Source organism: Gadus morhua, chromosome 21 (assembly GCF_902167405.1).
Source record: "Gadus morhua chromosome 21, gadMor3.0, whole genome shotgun sequence".
NCBI classification, from domain to species: Eukaryota; Metazoa; Chordata; class Actinopteri; order Gadiformes; family Gadidae; genus Gadus; species Gadus morhua.
The window spans coordinates 21,847,647-21,868,474 of NC_044068.1; the positions used below are offsets into that span (position 1 = coordinate 21,847,647).

The 20,828-nt window shown below is 44.4% G+C and overlaps 1 protein-coding gene across 1 annotated transcript; it reads right to left on the minus strand.

The window, feature by feature from the left end:
• Positions 1-1,129: 1,129 nt before the first annotated feature.
• Positions 1,130-5,010, minus strand: LOC115534568 (12-(S)-hydroxy-5,8,10,14-eicosatetraenoic acid receptor). The gene is made up of 3 exons (XM_030345636.1): positions 4,652-5,010; positions 3,660-4,065; positions 1,130-3,220 (listed from the first exon to the last, which is right to left on the minus strand). Exons 1-3 carry the CDS (start codon positions 4,795-4,797, stop codon positions 2,762-2,764), a joined length of 1,011 nt encoding a protein of 336 aa, XP_030201496.1. The 5' UTR covers positions 4,798-5,010; the 3' UTR covers positions 1,130-2,761.
• Positions 5,011-20,828: the final 15,818 nt, after the last annotated feature.

A 20,828-nucleotide genomic window follows, 5' to 3' on the forward strand; every position in this document is an offset into this window, starting at 1 on the left:
ACCTGTATCGGTCTTGTTTCTCCCCATGTCAGGTTTCCCTCCTGTGTGATTACTGCTCCCTCCCTAACGTGTTTCAGCTGTTACTCGTTGCGTGCCCTGTGTGTGTTTGGTATTTAAGACCTTGTCTTTCCTTTGTTCCTTGTCGGATCGTTTTAGTTTGCGGTGAGTTCTGTCCTGTGTGTTACCTGTGTTCCCGGTGTTCCCTGTGTCACCTGCGTCACCCGTGTTCCTTGCCTTTTGGAGTTAATAAATTATCCTTTTACTCGAACTGTCTGCGTTTGGGTCCTACCTGCCTACCTGCCTGCCTGCCTGCCACCGGTGACACCTAGCCTTTATCATTAACAATATATATATATTTTTATTCCCAGAACAAATAACGTTCCATAAATTATGTTCATACTCTAATATACAAATATGTTTTGTAACGCATACACATTTTCTTACTCATTATTATTTTTATTATATAGCCTACCATAGTTGTTCGCCCTTTTCAAATCATTAATTTGTGGAGAATAAAACTAGCCAAATACCATAAATTAACCCAATCACATGTTATTATTTAGCGGCCAAATCACTTGGCCCTAACAAGCCTCAAACCATAATTGGCCCAAATCAAGATATCTTGAACACAAATTAAATTGATTATTTCAACGTTTGAACTAACCATTGTATCAACAGACATAGATAGGCCACATTGTCCAATAAATGATGAATTCAAGTTTTGAATCAGGGCTTTTATCTTACCATCATGACATCACTGTCTGGTGACCTCACATAAGATGTACACAGAGCAGAGCTTTGCTATAATAAAACAGGCCTACAGGCTAATGTAGTGTTAATGATTCTTCAGCAAAGTAGACTTCTGACTGAAGCAAACGCTGACCGATTATAAAATAAAGCATTCCTTCATCATTCTACAGAATCAACAGTGAACAGAGGTCAATTTTGCGCTTTTGTGTGCAACTTGTCATGCATAGAACTAGAACTATTCCTGCTCGTTAAATCCAGAGCAATGGCAATGTGCCCAGCTTACTTCTGCTTATACTGTTGTTGGAAGGGCTTGGATCTATGTATCTGAGTCAACAAACAAACTAAGTTTATAAAGTACCAACAAATAAAAGTCATTGCATATATCTTCAAAGCCTTTATTGTACCCTAATGTCGGGTTATTGTTGTTACCGTTTTAAAAGAGCTTACAGAGAAAATGAAGAGGAAAAGAGTACTTGCCGTTCTTATATTTATTTTAAAAGAGTTCAAAAGCATTTCCTCCGGTTTGGATAGATAATGTACAACCAAACAATCCACAGCAAATCAGCAAGTCAGATCCTCCAAATAAACATATTCATAGAATCTATATTCAAGCAAAAAAGAACAATCAAATTATGACAGCTTCCAAAAGCCCGCTTAATTGCAGAGTGTGCATTTTGTCACATTGCACAATACTGGTTTGCATCAATTATAATCTGTTGAAACAAAATTTAAAAACAAATACAAAAACACACACAAACAATACATTATTTGTAAGGTAATTGAAGGTGGTCTATATTGCCCTAAAATATCTTGCTCTGCAGCTTAAGAGAGTGACAGAGTGAGTAGCACAAGAGAGTGCCTTTCTCGTGTTTTGACTTATCTAATCTAAAGTAACTTCTTATCTTACCCACAACTCTACTCGCATTCTGGGGCACTTCCTATGGTATCATTATGTGTGCATAATAAAGTGTCTCTTTAGAGCAGCGGGTTAGAACTGACTGTGTTACGACTCAATGTGTTGTGACTGATGGTAATGTGACTGACTATGTTATGATTGACTGTTTATTTACCACTGCCTGTGTTAGGACTGACTGTGTTACGACTGATTGTATTGGAACTTACTGACTGTGTTACGACTGACTGTGTTAGGGCGTATTCACACCTGGTTCGCACTAAAGCAAAATAATCCCTGGTGTGGACCTTTTGGGCTGGTGTGAATACCGACCATCTAACTCGGGAGTGGACCAAACAGCCTTTCCGAGACCCAGCCGGTGGTCTCGGTTCGCTTCCAAACGAACCCTGGTGCGGTTAGCTTGAGACGTTAAAGCGACTGCACCTCAGTCCGATCCTGTTCTAAAAATTATATTCCTCTTTGGAATTACTGTTCGATTAGTGGTACCTCTAAGATTAGCAGCACATCTTCGGACTGTTGGTTGAAAATGAGTCACGGCTAAACATGGAGCAAAGAGGAGACGGAATGACTATTGGATATTTGGGCAGACGCCCACATAAAAATACTTGAAAACACACATAAAGATGCCGATGCATTTAGCACATTCAGCATCAGGATGAGGGTGTGTGAGTTCGACCGGTCCACGGATCAATGTATATCACGCTGGATATCCATGATTGATTACTTACTTTCCCCCCTTTTTTTTCTTGACATACGGGTTTGTTGACAAATTCTGCGAAAATTGGAACGTGAAAAGGAACCGCACCAAACCAAAAGATAAACATTGTAATTTGGTCCGGACCAAAGCGAGCGAGCTAAAGGTCTTTCCTGGTGTGAATATGCCCTTGGGCTGACTGGGTTGGGACTGACTGTGTTACGACTGACTGTGTTACGACTGACTGTTAGGACTGACTGTGTTTGGACTGACAGTATAAGGACTGTTTAGGGACTGACCTTGTTGTGAATGACTGTGTTGGGACTGACTGCCTGACTGTGTTGTAATGGATGTTTACGAGTAGTACTAAAACAGAAAACCAAATAGAAATAGAATGAATGCCCTCACTTTTGCACCAGCGGCACATTGACAATCCGCCCAACAGAGTTTGTTGTTGTGGTGGTTCTCGTGCTGTTGCCAAAGGAGGGCATTCTCCTCATGAGCACAGCTGGACAGAAGGCCTCCATATAGGCGTCCCTAAAGCCTGAGCAGCAGAAGCAGTAGAGCAGAGGGTCCAACAGACAGTCGATGTAGGACAGGACCATGAGACCGTCATAGACCTGCGCCACCTGGGGTTCTACCTTCTGCATATCCAGCAGACGTATGGCCAGCAGTACTGCCCTCGCGAAGGTGCAGGGCAGGAAGCAAACGGAGAAGACGATGACCACTGACGTGACCAGGAACACCGCCCTCCTCAGCTTGGTCTTGTCCCCCACCGTCTTCTTCCTCAGCCGCTGGACGATGCGCACCGTGCAGTACACCAGGATGACGAAGGGGATGAGGATCTGGGTGAAGAAGACTAACTTCAAAGGAAAGGGGAAATGTTTTACCTCAGAGATGACAAATTGCTGATATTCTTTGACATAAAGAAATAATAAAATTATAAATCATTATGAAGACTGCCTTGTGTCTTGTTGATTGATACAATTGTGATGTCAGACAGGACAGTGAGGTGACATCCATTTTATGTTTATGTTATGATAAGACATGCATCAAATAACGTAATGTTTTATAATTTAGTCATCGATCAAAGATTTGTTTGGTTCTTGTGGAACATTTATATTCTAGATTGGATTTCTTACTCAGGGAAGGCAGTAGCTTGATAATGATTAATTTATTTAAATGGCAATGGTAGGTCGATCATCAGTCATTACACTACATTTGAAAGACTTTCTGTAGTTTTTCAACTCAGCGGAAACAAGACGATAATTTCTAAGCCTTAATGGATATGATTTGCAATACCTCTCTAAAAGTGTCTGTGACGTTGTGGGAGACGTCAGTGACGTCGCGCCCATAGCTGTTGCAGCACTCGAAGCTGTTGACCATGGTGGGGATGGTGAGCGGCAGGAGGAGGAGCCAAATGAGCAGCGAAATCAACGGTGACTTCCGGAGGAATTTGACGCAGTTCCTCTTGCCCAGGTGCACCACATTGAAGTAGCGGTCGATGGACAGTGTGGTGAGGAAGGCGATGCTCGCCCCGCGGTTTATGAAGAGCATGAAGAGCATGACCTGGCATAGGGGCCTATCCTTGCTGCGCCGGAGGCCGTTCTGGTAGTTGTAGGCCTTGGCTGGCAGGCACACCATGAGCAGGAAGTCGGCCACTACGATGTTGAAGAGGAACACGCTGTTGGTCTTCCAGAACTTGAACCTTGATACGAGTTGTACAGAAGTGTATTAGCAGTGCTTCTCAGCCTTGACCGGGGGCGATCCCCCAAAAAACATTGGAACTCACGAATAAACACAATTTTCAAAGTATATTGGTAATATCAGATAACGATGCTATGTTCAGTTGGATTAAGGGTGTGTTCAGTTGACTGATTCTTAAGTGTGATTGGCCTACTCTTGTTGGCAGTGGCCCTGGATCGAGATCTGAGACGGCAGCACACAGGCCTTATTTGGACTATTATGTTTTCTGTTGATTTTGTGAGAAATAGCAGGTGTTACACCTCAAACAATCCTAATATAAAATTTGTAAGAGGTATGTACTGCACGGAGTGAAAACATTGATTTCATGCCTGGCAAGAAAGATACCATCACTTTGTGATTGGTACCACTGGAGAAGAATAAATTAAGTAGATCTGTCTTGCATTATATGTGTGTTTGTGCTCTTTTAATAATTTGTGCCTGTGGAACATGTTTTCATATAATATGTGTAAGCGGTTGTGCTATAGTATCTATAATGATGATGATAATGAATAATAGGTTAACTAGATTAGTGTCAATGTGTATGTTACCTGAAAAGGAAGATGTATAGGACTGAGATGTTGAGAGGCAGACCAAACACAAACACTCCAACCATAAGCCAGGACAGGACCTGGTACGTGAGGTCGTTGACGGTGTTGCAGTGGTCCAAATTCATGCTGCCGTTATAGTTGGTCATGTCAAAATAAGTCTTCAACAAATAAATTCCAGAAGAAAAAACTGCGGTCCGTCCCCCAACTAACACCAGAGCACAGGCTTCCAACTGGCAGGGTCATCACAACCCACAGAAACATCCAGAAACCTCTTCAAACAGTGCTATAACGTCCTGCTGATGCTCCCTCCTAGTATTATCTCACTCTGTGTTTCTCTTAGTGGTGTGGCTGCTGGTTCAGAGGGGAACAGATTATAGATTGTTTAGAGGTGTGGTTTAAAAGAGGAAGGCTGATCTGTGTAGGAAGCCGCAAACATGAAGAATGCTTGTCTCAGGTTTCTACAGAAGAGAAAAAAACATCAGAACTCAAGATGACACATGCCCGAAGATGAGAATGACTAGGGGACTAGATTATCAGGAAAACATATATGACAACAGCGTATGGTAGGATCAAAACAGTGGGGTCCAAACAAACATCAACATCAACAACATCACCATGGAAAAATGTACAGTGTCTACAAGAAAACATTGTGCTCTTGCATGCAAACCAATGTGCATCTGCCAAATGCCGTAAATGTATTTTATGAATCCTCTTCAAATAGGCTTTCACATTCACCTTCAGTTTCACATAACTGCAGAGCACAACACAGAGACTGGCTTGATGTGTAACTAGAGGATCATAATGGTTGAAATATAAACTATTTAGCTAGGACAAACATGTGCACTGGCTGAGACCCTGACTCAAACATAATGCAGAATTTTCCAGAACATAAGATTGGGGGTTGTGTGCTACTTAATACTATATGCGTAAAATTTGTTTTGTATCACAACCCAAGTTCCCCTAAATCTAACTTTTTTAAGTGAATCATTGACATCATTGAAGTGAATCTGCAGAGCGGTAGGTTTGGTTGTTAACTAAAGTAAAAAGAAAATTTGCAGGGATATTCACACACAAGAAAGACACCATTACAATGTGTTGGGTTTTGCATTCTCAAATCTATGGATCAAAACAAGAAATTTCCATTGTGTAGATAACCAAATTTCCCCTGCAGCACGTCTTCAACAAATTCCCCCAAACACCAGGCTGTGACTGGACCAGGCTATGATCGTAAGCTAGATTGCTTATCACTAAATTGTGGACACATTGAAAAAATATTGCTCAATTCGGGGCTAGGCCATGACTTTTGGTAAATGTGACTGAGGTATATGTCATCCCCTTTATACTCATTGATCCGACCGTAGAGGTTTGACAATACATGGTGTCTTCATGCTCAATAGGTAACTGTTACCACCATTTATGACTTGGCTGTTGCACACATTTAGGCTTGTTGAGCTTAGAGGCACTTAGTACGTCACTTAACAACAGTAAGTATAAGCAGATGTAACACTGTATCTAACTCTGCATAGGGCATTTTATACCTGGTCAACATGTGGTTAATTATAATACATAATATTGTTCTTTGAACTGGTAAATAATAAGGGAAATTCTGAGAAATGACAGCTGAAATACTAAGAAAAACCTCCACTTTTACCCATTACTCATTTAACCATTTAAATTTGGTTAGAACTCAGATTTCATTTTGTACTTGTGTACAGATTTTTCATAAATAGTTATTCTCATGGCTTGCCCCATTAATAAAGGTTTTTTTAGATTTACCCTATAATTGTTTCGATGTAAATTGACAAATGACATCCACGCTAACCTGGTATCAACCTCCACAGGAAGTGTGTTCTCAGTGTCATACTAGTTACATTCCATACTGGGTACGTTCTTGTAGATTTTTTTACCATCTACTCAGTAAGTACGACGAAACTGTACCATAAAAGGAAGGCTTGTTTGATTACCTTTGGTGGTATTAATTAATATTGCCATATTTTTAACATGTATCTTGAAATAGATATTCCATAGTCAATACAATAAAATGTAACTTGTACCATTTATTTTCCGCAACTCTTCCGCAACATGAAAATATACTCAGTAGGTAAGAGGAAACTGTGGTCTTAAAGGAAGCCTTGTTTGGGATGGGGACCTTGGTCGCTTTCCAGGTCTTATCGATATTGTTCATATCTTGAACCATTTTCGACCAACTCCTATTTGGCCGTATGTTAAATAAATCAAACTAGTTTATATATAAATTAGACCAATATTGTCAAATCAAGGCCAAACAATCATTTGTAAAAATGGGTTGTCTGCTTAGAAACCTCAATCTTCTGGACCACGTCAGGATGAAAACTGGCATGACCAATTTTTGACGCAAAATTATATTGTGAACATTATGTACATATTATACATATAGATATTGTAAAATGAATGTGTCTGAGACAACGTCTCAGGGGCAATTAATGTTGGATTTGTTCTTTTTTGAACACCTTTTGTGTAGTCTGGTACATATGATTCCCATCTGCGAGTGGATCGTTAATTTTGTCCTGTCGTTCTGGTTTTTGCAAATCACTTTATAGGGACTCACAAATATTTATGACTCACGATTCCAACCATTCTTTAATTGGTGTTTAAATATCTTTACGAAAGTAAATCCTCAGACAAAGTGTGCTTTGCTTTTCCATGTGCCAAAACAAACCTAATTAGGATTATTGATAATGAATACTGGAATGTTGGCTATACCTTGTACAGTTTGTCTCCCTGTCTGCTTAGAAACCTCAATCAAGGCCCTGGAGGACAAGACAGCCAAAGACAGCCCCCTCAAGGCCGGTTTAATCTCAACTGCACTGTGTAGTTATTATGGACACAATGCGCATTACTTCCATGGTCCGGTATGCTCGATCCGTATCTGTGAAGGGTTCATTTATCTCGTTCTTTGGAAATTAATGATCCGAAGATCTGAGTCCGAAGAAAGATCCAAACCTCCCATCACTAATTTGCAACAGAAATCAACCGTTTGTTGAATCAATATACAATTTGTATTGGGACAATATATGTTTCAGTTTTACAGTAAAATAATCACACCAACAAACATTTAGTCAGTTCAAGGTAGACATTAAATGAATGTCATATTATAACATGACCTATTCGACCCGCAATTTGCCAAAATGTGGCTCGACCAAAAGGGGGCGCACCTCGGTGAAATGCCGCAAGAAAACAGGGAGATTTCACACTCCAGAACAAACAATTATGGTGTGTTCGAGATGCCCCAGAAATAGTTGGGACGGAGACGATGACGTACTTCAATCATCGTCAGGATATCCACCCGGAGAAGAAGCCAGCCCAGATCCCTCAGCACCCCGTACAATCTGTGCCACGCTGACCTTGAAGTGATGGGAGGACTCTGGAAATGGCAATCAGCGGTCAAGAAGGCAGACTCAATCTCGGCCTACGCATCCCTCATGACAACTTCCTGGCCCTTACAAAGACTTGGATTACTACAGAGGAGTGTGGGAACCAACCTGACCTGATATTCACAAGGTCCTGCGATACCTACCTCTGCTCTCTCTGTTACCCCTCTCCCTCTGTCTGACCATCACTTTGTTGCTATTTCACTCCCCTTGAAGTTATGGTAGAAAATAATGAAGGTTTAAAAGGACATCACTGACAAACCTTGGAATATATCAGTGGAGAGAAATGTAACAGCAGGGGGGGAGGGGCGGGCTCCAGTCCCTGTTCCGTTGTTATTCAACACCTCAGAGGGTCCGGAGTTGACCGGCAAACACTCAGACAGACATCTGCAGTCAATGACATCAGTCTCTTTCTCAGTTCACTTAGATAATAAGTATAAGCAATGTTTACCTTAAGGGGACATATTATGAAAACAACACTTTTCCTGGAATTGGGTAGTGGTTTTGGGTCTCTGGTGCTCCCACACGCATACAAACTTTGAACAATTTTTGAGTGAGATATGCATTTCTGAAAGTACCCCACCTGCAGTTACCAAACAAGCGAGTCAGTTTTGGCGCCCCCTCCTACGTAGGAAGGGAGCACAGTTGAATATTACCTCCCACTTCCCCAATTACCTCCACTCAGAGCATAGCTTAGATTTTGTGGACCGGCGGACGAGCAGCTCCGGCGGGGGGAACTCGGCGCTAGCCCTGCAGCTAAGCTCCGGGAGTACAATACCTTTCTCGGCCGCACTGCCGCCGAAGCTTCGGCGGCAGTCCGGAGGTGGAGACATGGAGGAGAATGGGATTGACCTCCCGGAGCGGAGCTGCCGGACTGCCGCCGAGCTACCCCCGCCGGACTGCCGTCTGGCCGCCTTCGAAGCCGTCCGGCCGCCGCGTGTGCTTGCCCTTGGTTCTATGAACATGTTTACTGTAACAAAGCGATATATTGTTTAACATTCTTGTGAGAAATTGGTTGACATTGGCCTGCTTGCACTATTAGTGGCGTATGGTGGCATGACAAAATAGCAGGGAGGGATAATTATGTGAATAAAATGTATACAATCCACCAGTGGCAGCATTGTACTTTGAAAGCAGGTGGCCAGCATGTCTTGGACTACAAGGGCAGATGGAAAGGATGCAATGCCAATTAGTCCAATCAGGCCTACTCTTGATTGGTAAAACTAAATAAAAAAGGCCTATCATTGGGCCTATTTTTGCCCTCAATGACTGAAGATATTGGTTGTAATTTGGCTATGTTTATTTTCAGCTAAAATTGTATTAAGAAAAATGAAGACACAAGACCAAAAGTGATGCCATTTAAAATGCATCATGCTCTGAATCATCAACATCCTTTCTGCAATATCAAACATAACGGTCAGAGGATCAAAACAATCAAATGAACAACAAGAACATTATTTCACAACTATTTACATGGGCTGTAAGCCTAACATTGTTTTGTAGCAAATGTTGATGTTAATGGGTGTTTCAGAATGTTGGTCATGTTGGTAAGCCAATTATGATTGAGGGATCAGTGACCTGTACATACCACACAGGATATTTTTTAAAGTGATTTCAGAATAACGGCTTGTGTAGCTCCACGTTTTCACCACCCATTCAGACGGCTTGGTAACGGAGGAGTGTCAAAATATATGTAGGCTCAGCGCGTTTATTTCGGGACCTTGCCCAACTTTTGGTGGTCAATATAAGCTAACCGAGCCGGACCGAACCACACTGCTCGTCGGAAACTCCAAAATAAACGAACAGAGCAGCACTGTACCACAACGAACAGTAGCGCACTGCTCAGTGGAAACGAGGCATTAGACTGAGCGGGTTCCTTGGTTCTCGTAGCCTGGACTTCAGGAGATAACCCCTCCCTCCGGGCTGCTCCACAGCCAGGACTCCTGCTTATTGGTTCATAGCGCAACCAGGGCTTCAGCCTATTCGTGAATAGACGTAGGCGGGATCCAGATCCCTTAGCTAGTCTCACCCACTCAGAGGAGGACTTTCCTCCTCTCTCCCATTGAACCCCTTGTTATTCACCGGCCGCCAACACTTTCGGGGAAATGAATAGGAGGCAATGGAGGCTGAGGGTGGAACGTCCTCCCTGAAGTAATTGGCAATAGGCAATAGGGGTTGCTAATGTCCCTTTACCCAGGTGAACGAACATTGCATATACAAAGGCATTAAAGTGGTCATATAGGCCTTAAATATGACCACTTTAATGCCTTTGTATATGTAATGTTCGTTCCCCTGGGTAAAGGGACATTAGCAGCCCCTATTTCCTATTGCCTATATATACAGGTGCTGGTCATATTATTAGAATATCATGAAAAAGTTGATTTATTTCATTAATTCCATTTAGAAAGTCAAACCTGTAGAATGTATACATTCATTCCAAACAGACTGATACATTATAAGTGTTTTTTGCCAAAAAGAAGATGATTATAGCTGACAACCAATGAAAACCCTAAATTCAACATCTCAGAAAATTAGAATATGGTGAAAAGGTCAGATATTGAAGACACCTGGTGCCACACTCTAATTAGCTAACCAGCTCAAAACACCTGGAAAAGCCTTTAAATGGTCTCTCGTTTTGATTCTGTATGACACACAATCATAGGGAAGACTGCTGACTTGACAACTGTCCAAAAGATGACCATTGATACTTTAAAGAAGGAGGGCAAGACACAAAAGGTCATTGCCAAAGAGGTTGGATGTTCCCAGAGCTCTGTGTCCAAGCACATTAATAGAGAGGCGAAGGGAAGAAAAAGATGTGGTAGAAAAGAGTGTACAAGCAAGAGGGATAAACGCGCCCTGGAGAGGATTGTCAAACAAAACCGATTCAAAAATGTGGGGGAGATCCACAAAGAGTGGACTGTAGCTGGAGTCAGTGCTTCAAGAAGCACCACACACCGACGTATGCAAGATATGGGCTTCAGCTGTCGCATTCCTCGTGTAAAGCCACTCTTGAATAAGAGACAACGTCAAAAGCGTCTCGCCTGGGCTCAAGACAAAAAGGACTGGACTGCTGCTGAGTGGTCCAAAGTTATGTTTTCAGATGAAAGTAAATTTTGTATCTCCTTTGGAAATCAAGGTCCCAGAGTCTGGAGGAAGACAGGAGAGGCACAGAATCCACGTTGCCTGAAGTCCAGTGTAAAATTTCCACAGTCAGTAATGGTCTGGGGTGCCATGTCATCTGCTGCTGTTGGTCCACTGTGTTTCCTGAGGTCCAGGGTCAATGCAGCAGTCTACCAGGAAGTTTTAGAACACTTTATGCTGCCTGCCGCGGACCAACTTTATGGAGGTGACGATTTCATTTTCCAACATGACTTGGCACCTGCACACAGTGCCAAATCTACCAGTACCTGGTTTAAGGACCATGGCATCCCTCTTCTTGATTGGCCTGCAAACTCACCTGACCTTAACCCCATAGAAAACCTATGGGGTATTGTGAAGCGGAAGATGCGAGATGCCAGACCCAACAATGCTGAAGAGCTGAAGGCCACTATTAAAGCAACCTGGGCTCTCATAACACCTGAGGAGTGCAACAGACTGGTCGACTCCATGCCACGCCGTATTGCTGCAGCAATTCAGGCAAAAGGAGCTGCAACTAAGTATTGATTGCCATACATGCTGAAACTTTCCATGTTCATACTTTTCAGTTGGCCCACATTTCTAAAAAATCATTTTTTGTACTAGTCGTAACTAATATTCTAATTTTCTGAGATACTGAATTTGGGATTTTCAGTAATTGTCAGTACTAATCATCCAAATTAAAAGAAATAAACATTTCAAATATATCACTCTATGTGTAATGAATTGATATAATATGTAAGTTTCACGTTCTGAATATAATTACTGAAATAAATCAACTTTTTCATGATATTCTAATAATTTGACCAGCACCTGTATATATATATATTAGAGCTGTCAAGCGATTAAAATATTTAATCGTGATTAATCGCATTAATGTCATAGTTAACTCTAATTAATCGCGATTAATCGCAAATTCTTTTTCTATGCTAAATATCCCTTGATTTTTTTGTCCCATAATTCTTCTCATTTTAATTCTCTTATTAACATGGTGAAGTGCATCGGCTTGCCTTGTGCAAATGATTTTTTATTGATAACAACATTGGCATATACACTGATCAAAACCGGACGATACAAAAAAAGAGCCTATAGTGCAATTAAACGACTGCTTTGAACAAATGTCATTTGAACATAGCAGTCAGGCTACTGCTTCTTTGTTTTGAGCCAAAGAAAAAAAAAAAAATTTTTTTTTTTTTTTTTTTATAAAATAATTTCGTTAATCGCGCGATAAAAAATTTAACGCCGTTAAATTTGGTTTGCGTTAACGCCGTTAATAACGCGTTTAACTGACAGCTCTAATATATATATATATATATATATTGTGGCAGACGCCAGGGAGGGGTGGTGATTGAGGGGAGGTATGTGGCAGCATGCTGGCTCCACCCCCAAGCTTTACAGGGACTGCCTCCCTTAACGATGCAAGCCTGAGGTGCATTAGGCAGGAGTGCTTGGGGATAAAAGGGAGCATGCAACCACATGGAGGAGAGCCTACTACGGAGTGCCTCTGCGTGAGCCTCTGTGAACTGTGTGTGGCCAAAGAGTGCAGGAAACCTGAACATTGACAAATTATTTGTGTACCGACCGCTTTGCGTGAGAACCCTCCCGGTTACGACCCTTGGACTACGGACTACGTACTACGGACTCTGGATTACCCTTTTCCCCACCCTGGTGACAATAATTCGTCTATTTTGAATAAATCACCTTATTGAACTGCTCTCTGTGTTGTGTGTATCATTTGACTTGGTGGCGTGGAAACCCCACACCCACTGGCCCGCTACACGTGGTGGAGAATGCACGCTTGTAGCCAAAACCAAGTTAAATAGATAGACCAACACAGGGACAATAATGGAAGCGTTGATGAAACAGCTAGTGGAAGTGAGCATGGCGCATCAGGCTACGACCCGGGAGCTGGTGGGAGCGCTAGCAGCCGGACATGGCGGCGTGGCTGCAGGCGCTACAGCTTCCCGTCCTGCCCCCAGCAGGTTTCTTTTAAAGCAGACAGAGACTGATGATATAGAGGCATACCTCAATACCTTTGAGAGGACGGCGGTTTGGGAGAATTGGGATCCAGCATAATGGGCCAGCCTACTATCAACGTTCCTGTCAGGCACAGCACAGAAGGCGTATCAGGACCTGACGGACGTTCAGGCGTCTAACTACGAAGGGCTGAAGAAGGAAATACTACGCCGGTATGGATACACGTTGATAAGTAGTTCACAGAGGTTTCATGATTGGACTTATGATGCAACGGCGTCGCCGCGCTCACAAATGCACAATCTAATTAGGTTGGCCAAAGGCAGGCTGACGGCTGCCCCACTGACGCTTACGGCCACAGAGAAGGTTGTCATGGACAAATTCTTGCGATCCCTCCCATACAAGGCTAAAAAGTTAGCCAGCCAAGCTAACCTGCAGAGCGCAGATCAGTTGGTGGAGTTGGTGGAAGGTCACCAGGCGGCTGTGGAAGTCCTACGCAGTGGACGTCCACTGAGGGGTGAACCCAACCCTCGCCCAAAGGAGCAGGAGCGGGAGCGGATAAGGACGGAGGACCACGGCAGGATCCCGGCCAGGGAGACGCCAAGAGCCAGCCCCCCGAGACGACGGCCCTTCCTGAACCCAGACAGCAGAAAGTGCTACGAGTGTGGCGAGCCGGGACACATCTCATGGACCTGTCCGAGTCGTGATGTCTCGATGCCGTCGGCATCAGCTGGTGAGTTAACAACCGGGCGTCCCTGCAGATTGCTGACGGTTTGCTGGGGGGAGGAAAGTGGTCCTTCTCCAGTCACTCCGGTGAAGGCCAACGGAAGGGACACGACAGCTATGTTGGATTCCGGGAGTATGGTGACCCTGATCCGACTGGACTTCGCCCGGTCCCCGAGCTTGAGGGACACTGTGGCAGTAACATGCATACACGGGGAGACTAAGAACTGCCCCACTACCCTCCTTCACCTACAGACCACAAAGGGGAAATACACAGGACCGGTGGGAGTCGTCCCAAACCTGCCGGTGCCGGTTCTTATTGGGAGGGACTCCCCACTGTTCAGCCAACTGTGGGCCAGTTTGGCCGGAGAGGGGGGAGATCGGGGGAACCTAAAGCAAAGAGGACACTGGAGAAGGGCCAGGGCCGATATGAGGGAGGTCCGGATGTGTGGCCTACACAAGGTGGACCCACAGGGGTCAACTGAACCTCTATCGGGAAGTGACGCAGGGGACCAGGGGCGGGCCGTACTATTAGGCAAACCAGGCATTTGCCTGGAGCCCCGGGCCCCATAGAAGGTTTTTGGGGCCCCCCAAAAATTTTTTTTTTTTTTTTTTTTACCTTTATTTTTCCCGATAAAACATTAAGAACAGTTTCTTATTTACAATATTGATCTGGTCAAGAGGGCCCCAATGCATATATTTTGTCCCCATATTTATTATTTTTATAAAAATCTCTTCACAATAGTAGCATCGGGATGTCTAATTATTACTCATGTTTTGACGATCTTTCCGTGTGCACCCCCCTTCAGTCTGCACTACATGGACTATTCCATGTTACGCGCATCAAGCTCATCATGCGTATGCGGAAATTATGTCAAATTCAAAACAGTAAGCGGTAAGAGAGAGAGAGAGAGAAATCGAGTGAGACATAAATCGAGTGAAACATGAAGCGATCGTACGAAAGCGGGTCACATAAAAATAAAGACCAAAGGCAGGACTTTCTTTCAAAGCTGCCAAAGCTATCCAGCTGTTTTACAGCCACCGCAGTGGCAGCGGGATCATCGGCGGATCAAGAGCAGCCGTCAACGTCGTTTGCTGTCACGTTACTGCTCCTTTCATTCCAAGTGGCTCTGGCTCAGCCAGCAGCGATGCTAATGACGTGTGTCAACAAACTGACGGAGATGATGCACAACTGGTAGTGAATATTTCTCACTCTCCTTCTTCCACTTTGGTTATTGAAATTTATGACAATAACGATAACAATGACTGCGAGACACATATTCCTGTGGATGACCCAGCACTCTGGCCCAAGCTGCTGTGTCTTGGGCAGGTGCACACATATTCTTGTGGATGACCCAGCACTCTGGCCCAAGGGCCGCAGATTCACAAAAGCATACTATTACATAGTAATGAAAAATGGTGAGAGGGTGAACAGGTCTTGGTTAGTCTACAGTGAAAGTGCAGACCGTGTTTTTTGCTTTTGTTGTTGCCTTTCTGGAAAACAAAAACAACTGAGTGAGGAAGGATTTAAAGACTAGAATAACCTTGCAATGCATCTAATCAACCATGAAAGGTCTGAAGAGCACAGGAAATATAGTGATAGCTGGACGCAGCTATCAGTGGGTTTCCAGTAGTGGTTTCCAGTAGCTCAAAGCAGATAGCTGCTGTGAGCTACTGGAAACCCTCAGGTAAATGAGGACTTATGGTTAACAGTCAGTGTAATGTGTCAACATAACTAATCTTATTGTTTTGTATGTTATTCTCAATTTGTAAATAGATAATTAACATTTGCATGAAAGAAGGATAGTGACTTTTGTTCATCCCTTGTATGGAGTATCTCATTATGCGATATAAGGTACTGAGACCGGTAGATGCAGGGGCCCCCAAATGACTGTTCGCCTGGAGCCCCCAAAGGGCTAAGTTCGCCACTGCAGGGGACACAGGACAGGAGGCAGGGGAGGCGAGTATGGACAATCTGTTCCCGACCATGAAGCAACGCCAGAGCCTGCCTCATTATCGGGACGGTTCGGAACAGCCCAACTGGAGGATCCCAACCTGACCAGTGCTCTCCAGCAGGTGACCGTGGTGGACGGGAAGGCCATCGAGGGGGTAGGTCTGATCACATACCCTCATTTTGCCATCAAGAACAAGTTGTTGTATCAGGTCGTAAAGAGGAATGATGAATGTGTGGAGTTGTTATTGGTGCCCCGTCCCTTTGTTCAATCAGTCCTGCAGCTGGCACACTCCCACCTTCTTGGGGCTCATCTAGGGGTGGAGAAGACCCTGGACCGGATCAAGGCAAGATTCCACTGGCCGGGGGTAAAGAGGGCAGTGGAGGATTACTGCCGCAGTTGCCCGGAGTGCCAACAGGTGGCACCAAAACCACATTTCCGTGGCCCATTAATTGCCATGGACCTGTTGGGACCACTACCCAAAAGCAGCCGGGGGCACCAGTACAGCCTGGTGATACTGGATTATGCTACTAGGTACCCTGAAGCCATTCCACTGCGCACCATGGCCTCAAAAGGAATTGCACGTGAGTTGGTCCTGATGTTCTCCCGGGTGGGCATTCCCGAGGAGATCTTGACAGACCAGGGAACCCCGTTCATGCCACGAATCATGAAAGACCTCTGCAAATTAATGCAAATAAAACAGTTGCGCACCTCAGTATATCACCCGCAGACCGATGGACTAGTGGAAAGGTTGAACCGGACCCTGAAGCAGATTCTGAAGAAGGTGATGGAGGCGGACGGACGGAATTGGGACCAGCTGCTTCCCTATCTCATGTTCTCGATCAGAGAAGTGCCCCAATCGTCGACCGGCCACTCTCCATTTGAACTCCTCTATGGGAGACGACCCCGGGGGCTGCTGGACAAAGCGAAGGAAGCCGGGGAAAAGCAACCGTCGCCCCATCGAACCATGGTGGAACACGTGGGAGACATGAGGGACCGGATGGCCACCCTGTGGCCCCTGGTGCGGGAACACATGCAGGAGGCCCAGGTTGCCCAAGCACGGGTCTACAACAGAGGGGCCCAACAGCGAGACTTCCAGCCCGGAGATAAAGTGCTGGTACTTGTCCCCACAACAGAGTGTACGTTTCTGGCCCGTTGGAACGGGCCATACGAAGTACTTGAAAAGGTAGGGGAGGTGAATTATAGAGTCCGACAGCCGGGACGTAGGAGCCCGACTCAAATTTACCATGTGAACCTGTTAAAGAAATGGAATGCCCGGGATGTACTCTGCTCTATTCCTCCAAAGGCTACCAGTGAAACCGGGCCGGCCAAGGTGCCCCTAGGGGAACAGCTGAGCCCATCACAGAGGCAGGAGCTCATGGAGTTGGTCGACCAGAACCAGGATGTGTTCTCCAGTGAACCGGGCCACACCAATCTGGTACAGCACCACATCATCACTGAGCCCGGGAAAAAGGTGAAATTGAGACCCTACTGCATACCGGAGGCCAGGAGAGAGGCCGTCAGGACCGAGGTAAAGACTATATTGGAAGCAGGAGTCATTGAGGAGTCAAACAGTGAGTGGTGCAGCCCCATAGTGTTGGTGCCGAAACCCGATGGCACCATACGCTTCTGCAACGACTTTAGGAAGCAAAATGAGATTTCTAAATTTGACGCCTACCCCATGCCCCAAATAGATGAACTCATAGAACAGCTAGGGATCGCCCGGTATATCAGCACGCTCGACCTGACAAAAGGTTATTGGCAGGTACCCTTAGCTCCCGAGGCGCGGGAGAAAACCGCTTTTGCCACTCCTGACGGGCTGTTCCACTACAGGAAGCTACCCTTCGGATTGCATGGGGCCCCGCCCACCTTCCAGAGGTTGATAGATCGGGTACTCCGTCCCCATCGGGGGTACGCGGCGGCCTATATTGACGATATAGTCATCCATGGGAGTGAGTGGGACACTCATGTGAAGCATGTTAGCGCAGTGTTGCAGGCTTTACGGGAGGCGGGGCTAACGGCTAACCCAAAGAAGTGCCAGCTCGGTCTGCAGGAGGCGGAGTACCTGCACTACACCATTGGCGAGGGGATGTGTGAAATCCCAGATGAAGAAGGTGGAGGCGATACAGGACTGGCCACGGCCCCTGACCAAGAAACAGGTACGCACGTTTGTGGGGCTTACCAGCTACTACCGGAGGTTTAATCCCCACTTTGCATCAATAGCCAGCCCCCTGACAGATCTGACCAGGGACCGGCTGCCCGCCCAAGTCACATGGACCGAGGAGACGGAGAAAGCCTTTCAGTGTTCAGGACCCGTGCTGGTAACCCCGGACTTCACCAAGCCAATGGTGGTGCAGACGGATGCGTCGGAATCAGGGGTGGGGGCAGTGTTGTCACAAATAAATGAAGGTGAGGAACACCTGATTATTTATATCAGCCGGAAGTTGTTGCAAAAATACTCCACGGTGGAGAAGGAATGTCTTGCCATCAAGTGGGCCCTGGAAACCCTGAAGTACTACCTGTTGGGGCGCCACTTCACCCTGGTCACAGATCATGCACCACTGGTTTGGATGTCAAGGAATAAGGACAGTAACGCCAGGGTCATCCGCTGGTTCCTATCATTACAACCTTTTGCCTTCTCCGTTGTTCACAGGTCAGGGGCAGCCCATGGGAATGCGGATGCCCTATCCAGGAGGGATGCTCTGGGGAGCTGGACCGCCCCTCCCTCCCGGTCGGAGCTGAGGGGGAGGGTGTGTGGCAGACGCCAGGGAGGGGTGGTGATTGAGGGGAGGTCATGGATGGGTTACTCAATTCTGATAATTTTTTTATTTGGAAATGTATATGAACACAGAGTACACTGAGCATACATTTTAACAGACATATCCATAGTTTTTTTTTTTTTTTTACATACACATACAAACAACATCCCACCCACCCCACCCACTTGAACATGTAGTACACACACCTAGAATAGCAAAAAAAAAAAAAATAAAAAAAAAAATAATAATAATAATAATAATAATAATAATAAAAATAAATAAAAAGGAAGAAAAAAAAAAAATAATAATAATAAAAAAAAATATATAAAGCTGTACGCTACTTGTTATAGGGTCCTAGTGCAAGAAATATTGCTATGGGGTATCAGGTATAGTTTTGAGTTTCCCTATGTATTTCAAAACCGGATCCCAGGTGGAGTAGAATTTGTCCCTTGCCCCCCTAAGTGAGTATTTAATTTTCTCTAATTGTATAAAGTGCATCAGGTCACACATCCACAAAGACGCTTTGGGAGGGTTTTTTGATTTCCAATGTAATAATATTCTTCTGCGTGCAAGCAGAGTCACAAAGGCCAAAATGTTTTTATAACTTTTCCTTACTATAGAGTGTCTTCGGTCTGTGATACCAAATATAGCTACTGCTGCATTCGGTAGGAAATCAGTATTGAGCGCCTCAGATATTGTTTTAAAGATCATAGACCAGTAAGTGACCAGGGCAGGGCATGACCAAAACATATGGGTTAAGTTGGCAGGGGTGTGATGGCATCTGTTACAACTAGCATCTGAATTAGGATATATTTTAACTAATCTTGCTTTGGAAAAGTGAGTCCGGTGTAGAACTTTAAATTGTATTATATTTAATTTTGCACAAGAAGTGCTGTCATTCACTCTTTGTAAAGCACCGTTCCACATGTCATCTTCCATGTCTTCCCCCAATTCATCTGCCCAGTCCGCCCTTATCTTTGCGATGGTTATGGTTTTAAGAGAAGCTATACAATCATATATTCTAGAAATGAGCCTTTTTGAATTAAACGGGGATTCTAGCATATCATCTAAGCCAGACATTGAAGAGAGAATTGGAAAGTTGGGGTCATGGCTCGTAAGGAAGTGGCGTGCTTGAAAATATCGAAATAGGCTAGATCGAGGAAGGCCAAATTTTTGTGATAAGTCGTTAAAGCTGGCAAATACACAATTTATGTACATATCTTTAAATTTAGAAATGCCTTGTCTTCGCCAAAAAGAGAATGTAGCGTCTATTTTAGCTGGGGGGAAGAGGTGATTATTGCATATAGGGCTTAAGCTAAGAATTTGTTTGAAACCAAAGTACCGTCTCAGTTGAAACCAGATCTTCAAAGTGTTGATGACAATTGGGTTGTTTGTGAACTGGGACATAGAAACGGGGAGACTGGAAGTGACCAGAGCCGTGAGAGATGTTGAGATGCATGATGTAGCCTCATAGTGGCACCAGTCTGTATCTGGAGTATGAAGCCAAAACATTATTTTTTGAACATTTGCAGCCCAGTAGTAGTAGAACAGATTAGGAAGAGCTAGGCCTCCCTGTAATTTAGGCCTCTGTAGAAGCTCTAAACGTACCCTAGGGTTCTTGCCATTCCAAATAAAAGAAATAAAAGCGCTATCAATACCTTTAAAGAAAGACCTAGGAAGGTAAAGTGGGATACATTGAAACAGGTAGAGGAATTTGGGGAGCACACTCATCTTGATGCAATTCACTTTACCTGCCAAGGACAAGTGGAGTGTTCTCCATTTTTTTAGATCTAATTTGACTTTATCAAGTAGAGGAGCAAAATTTTCCCGATAGAGGTTTTTCATATCTCTAGTTATGTTAATGCCCAGATATTTAAAGCCGTTTCAAGATGTTTTAAACGGTAGAACATTCTCCTGAATTTGAAGAGCCAAGTTGTTAACAGGGTAGCATTCACTTTTACTAAAGTTCAGTTTATACCCGGAGAATTTACCAAATCTTAACAGAGCATGGAGGATATGAGGTACACTAAGAATAGGGTCCGAGACAAATAATAGTAAATCATCGGCATATAAGCTTAGTCTATGCTCTTCTCCTCCTCTAAAAATTCCACTTATTGATGGCAATGATTTGAGTGAGATGGATAAGGGCTCTATGGCCAAGGCAAATAACAGTGGACTAATTGGACATCCCTGACGGGTCGCTCTCGACAGGGTGAAGTACTGC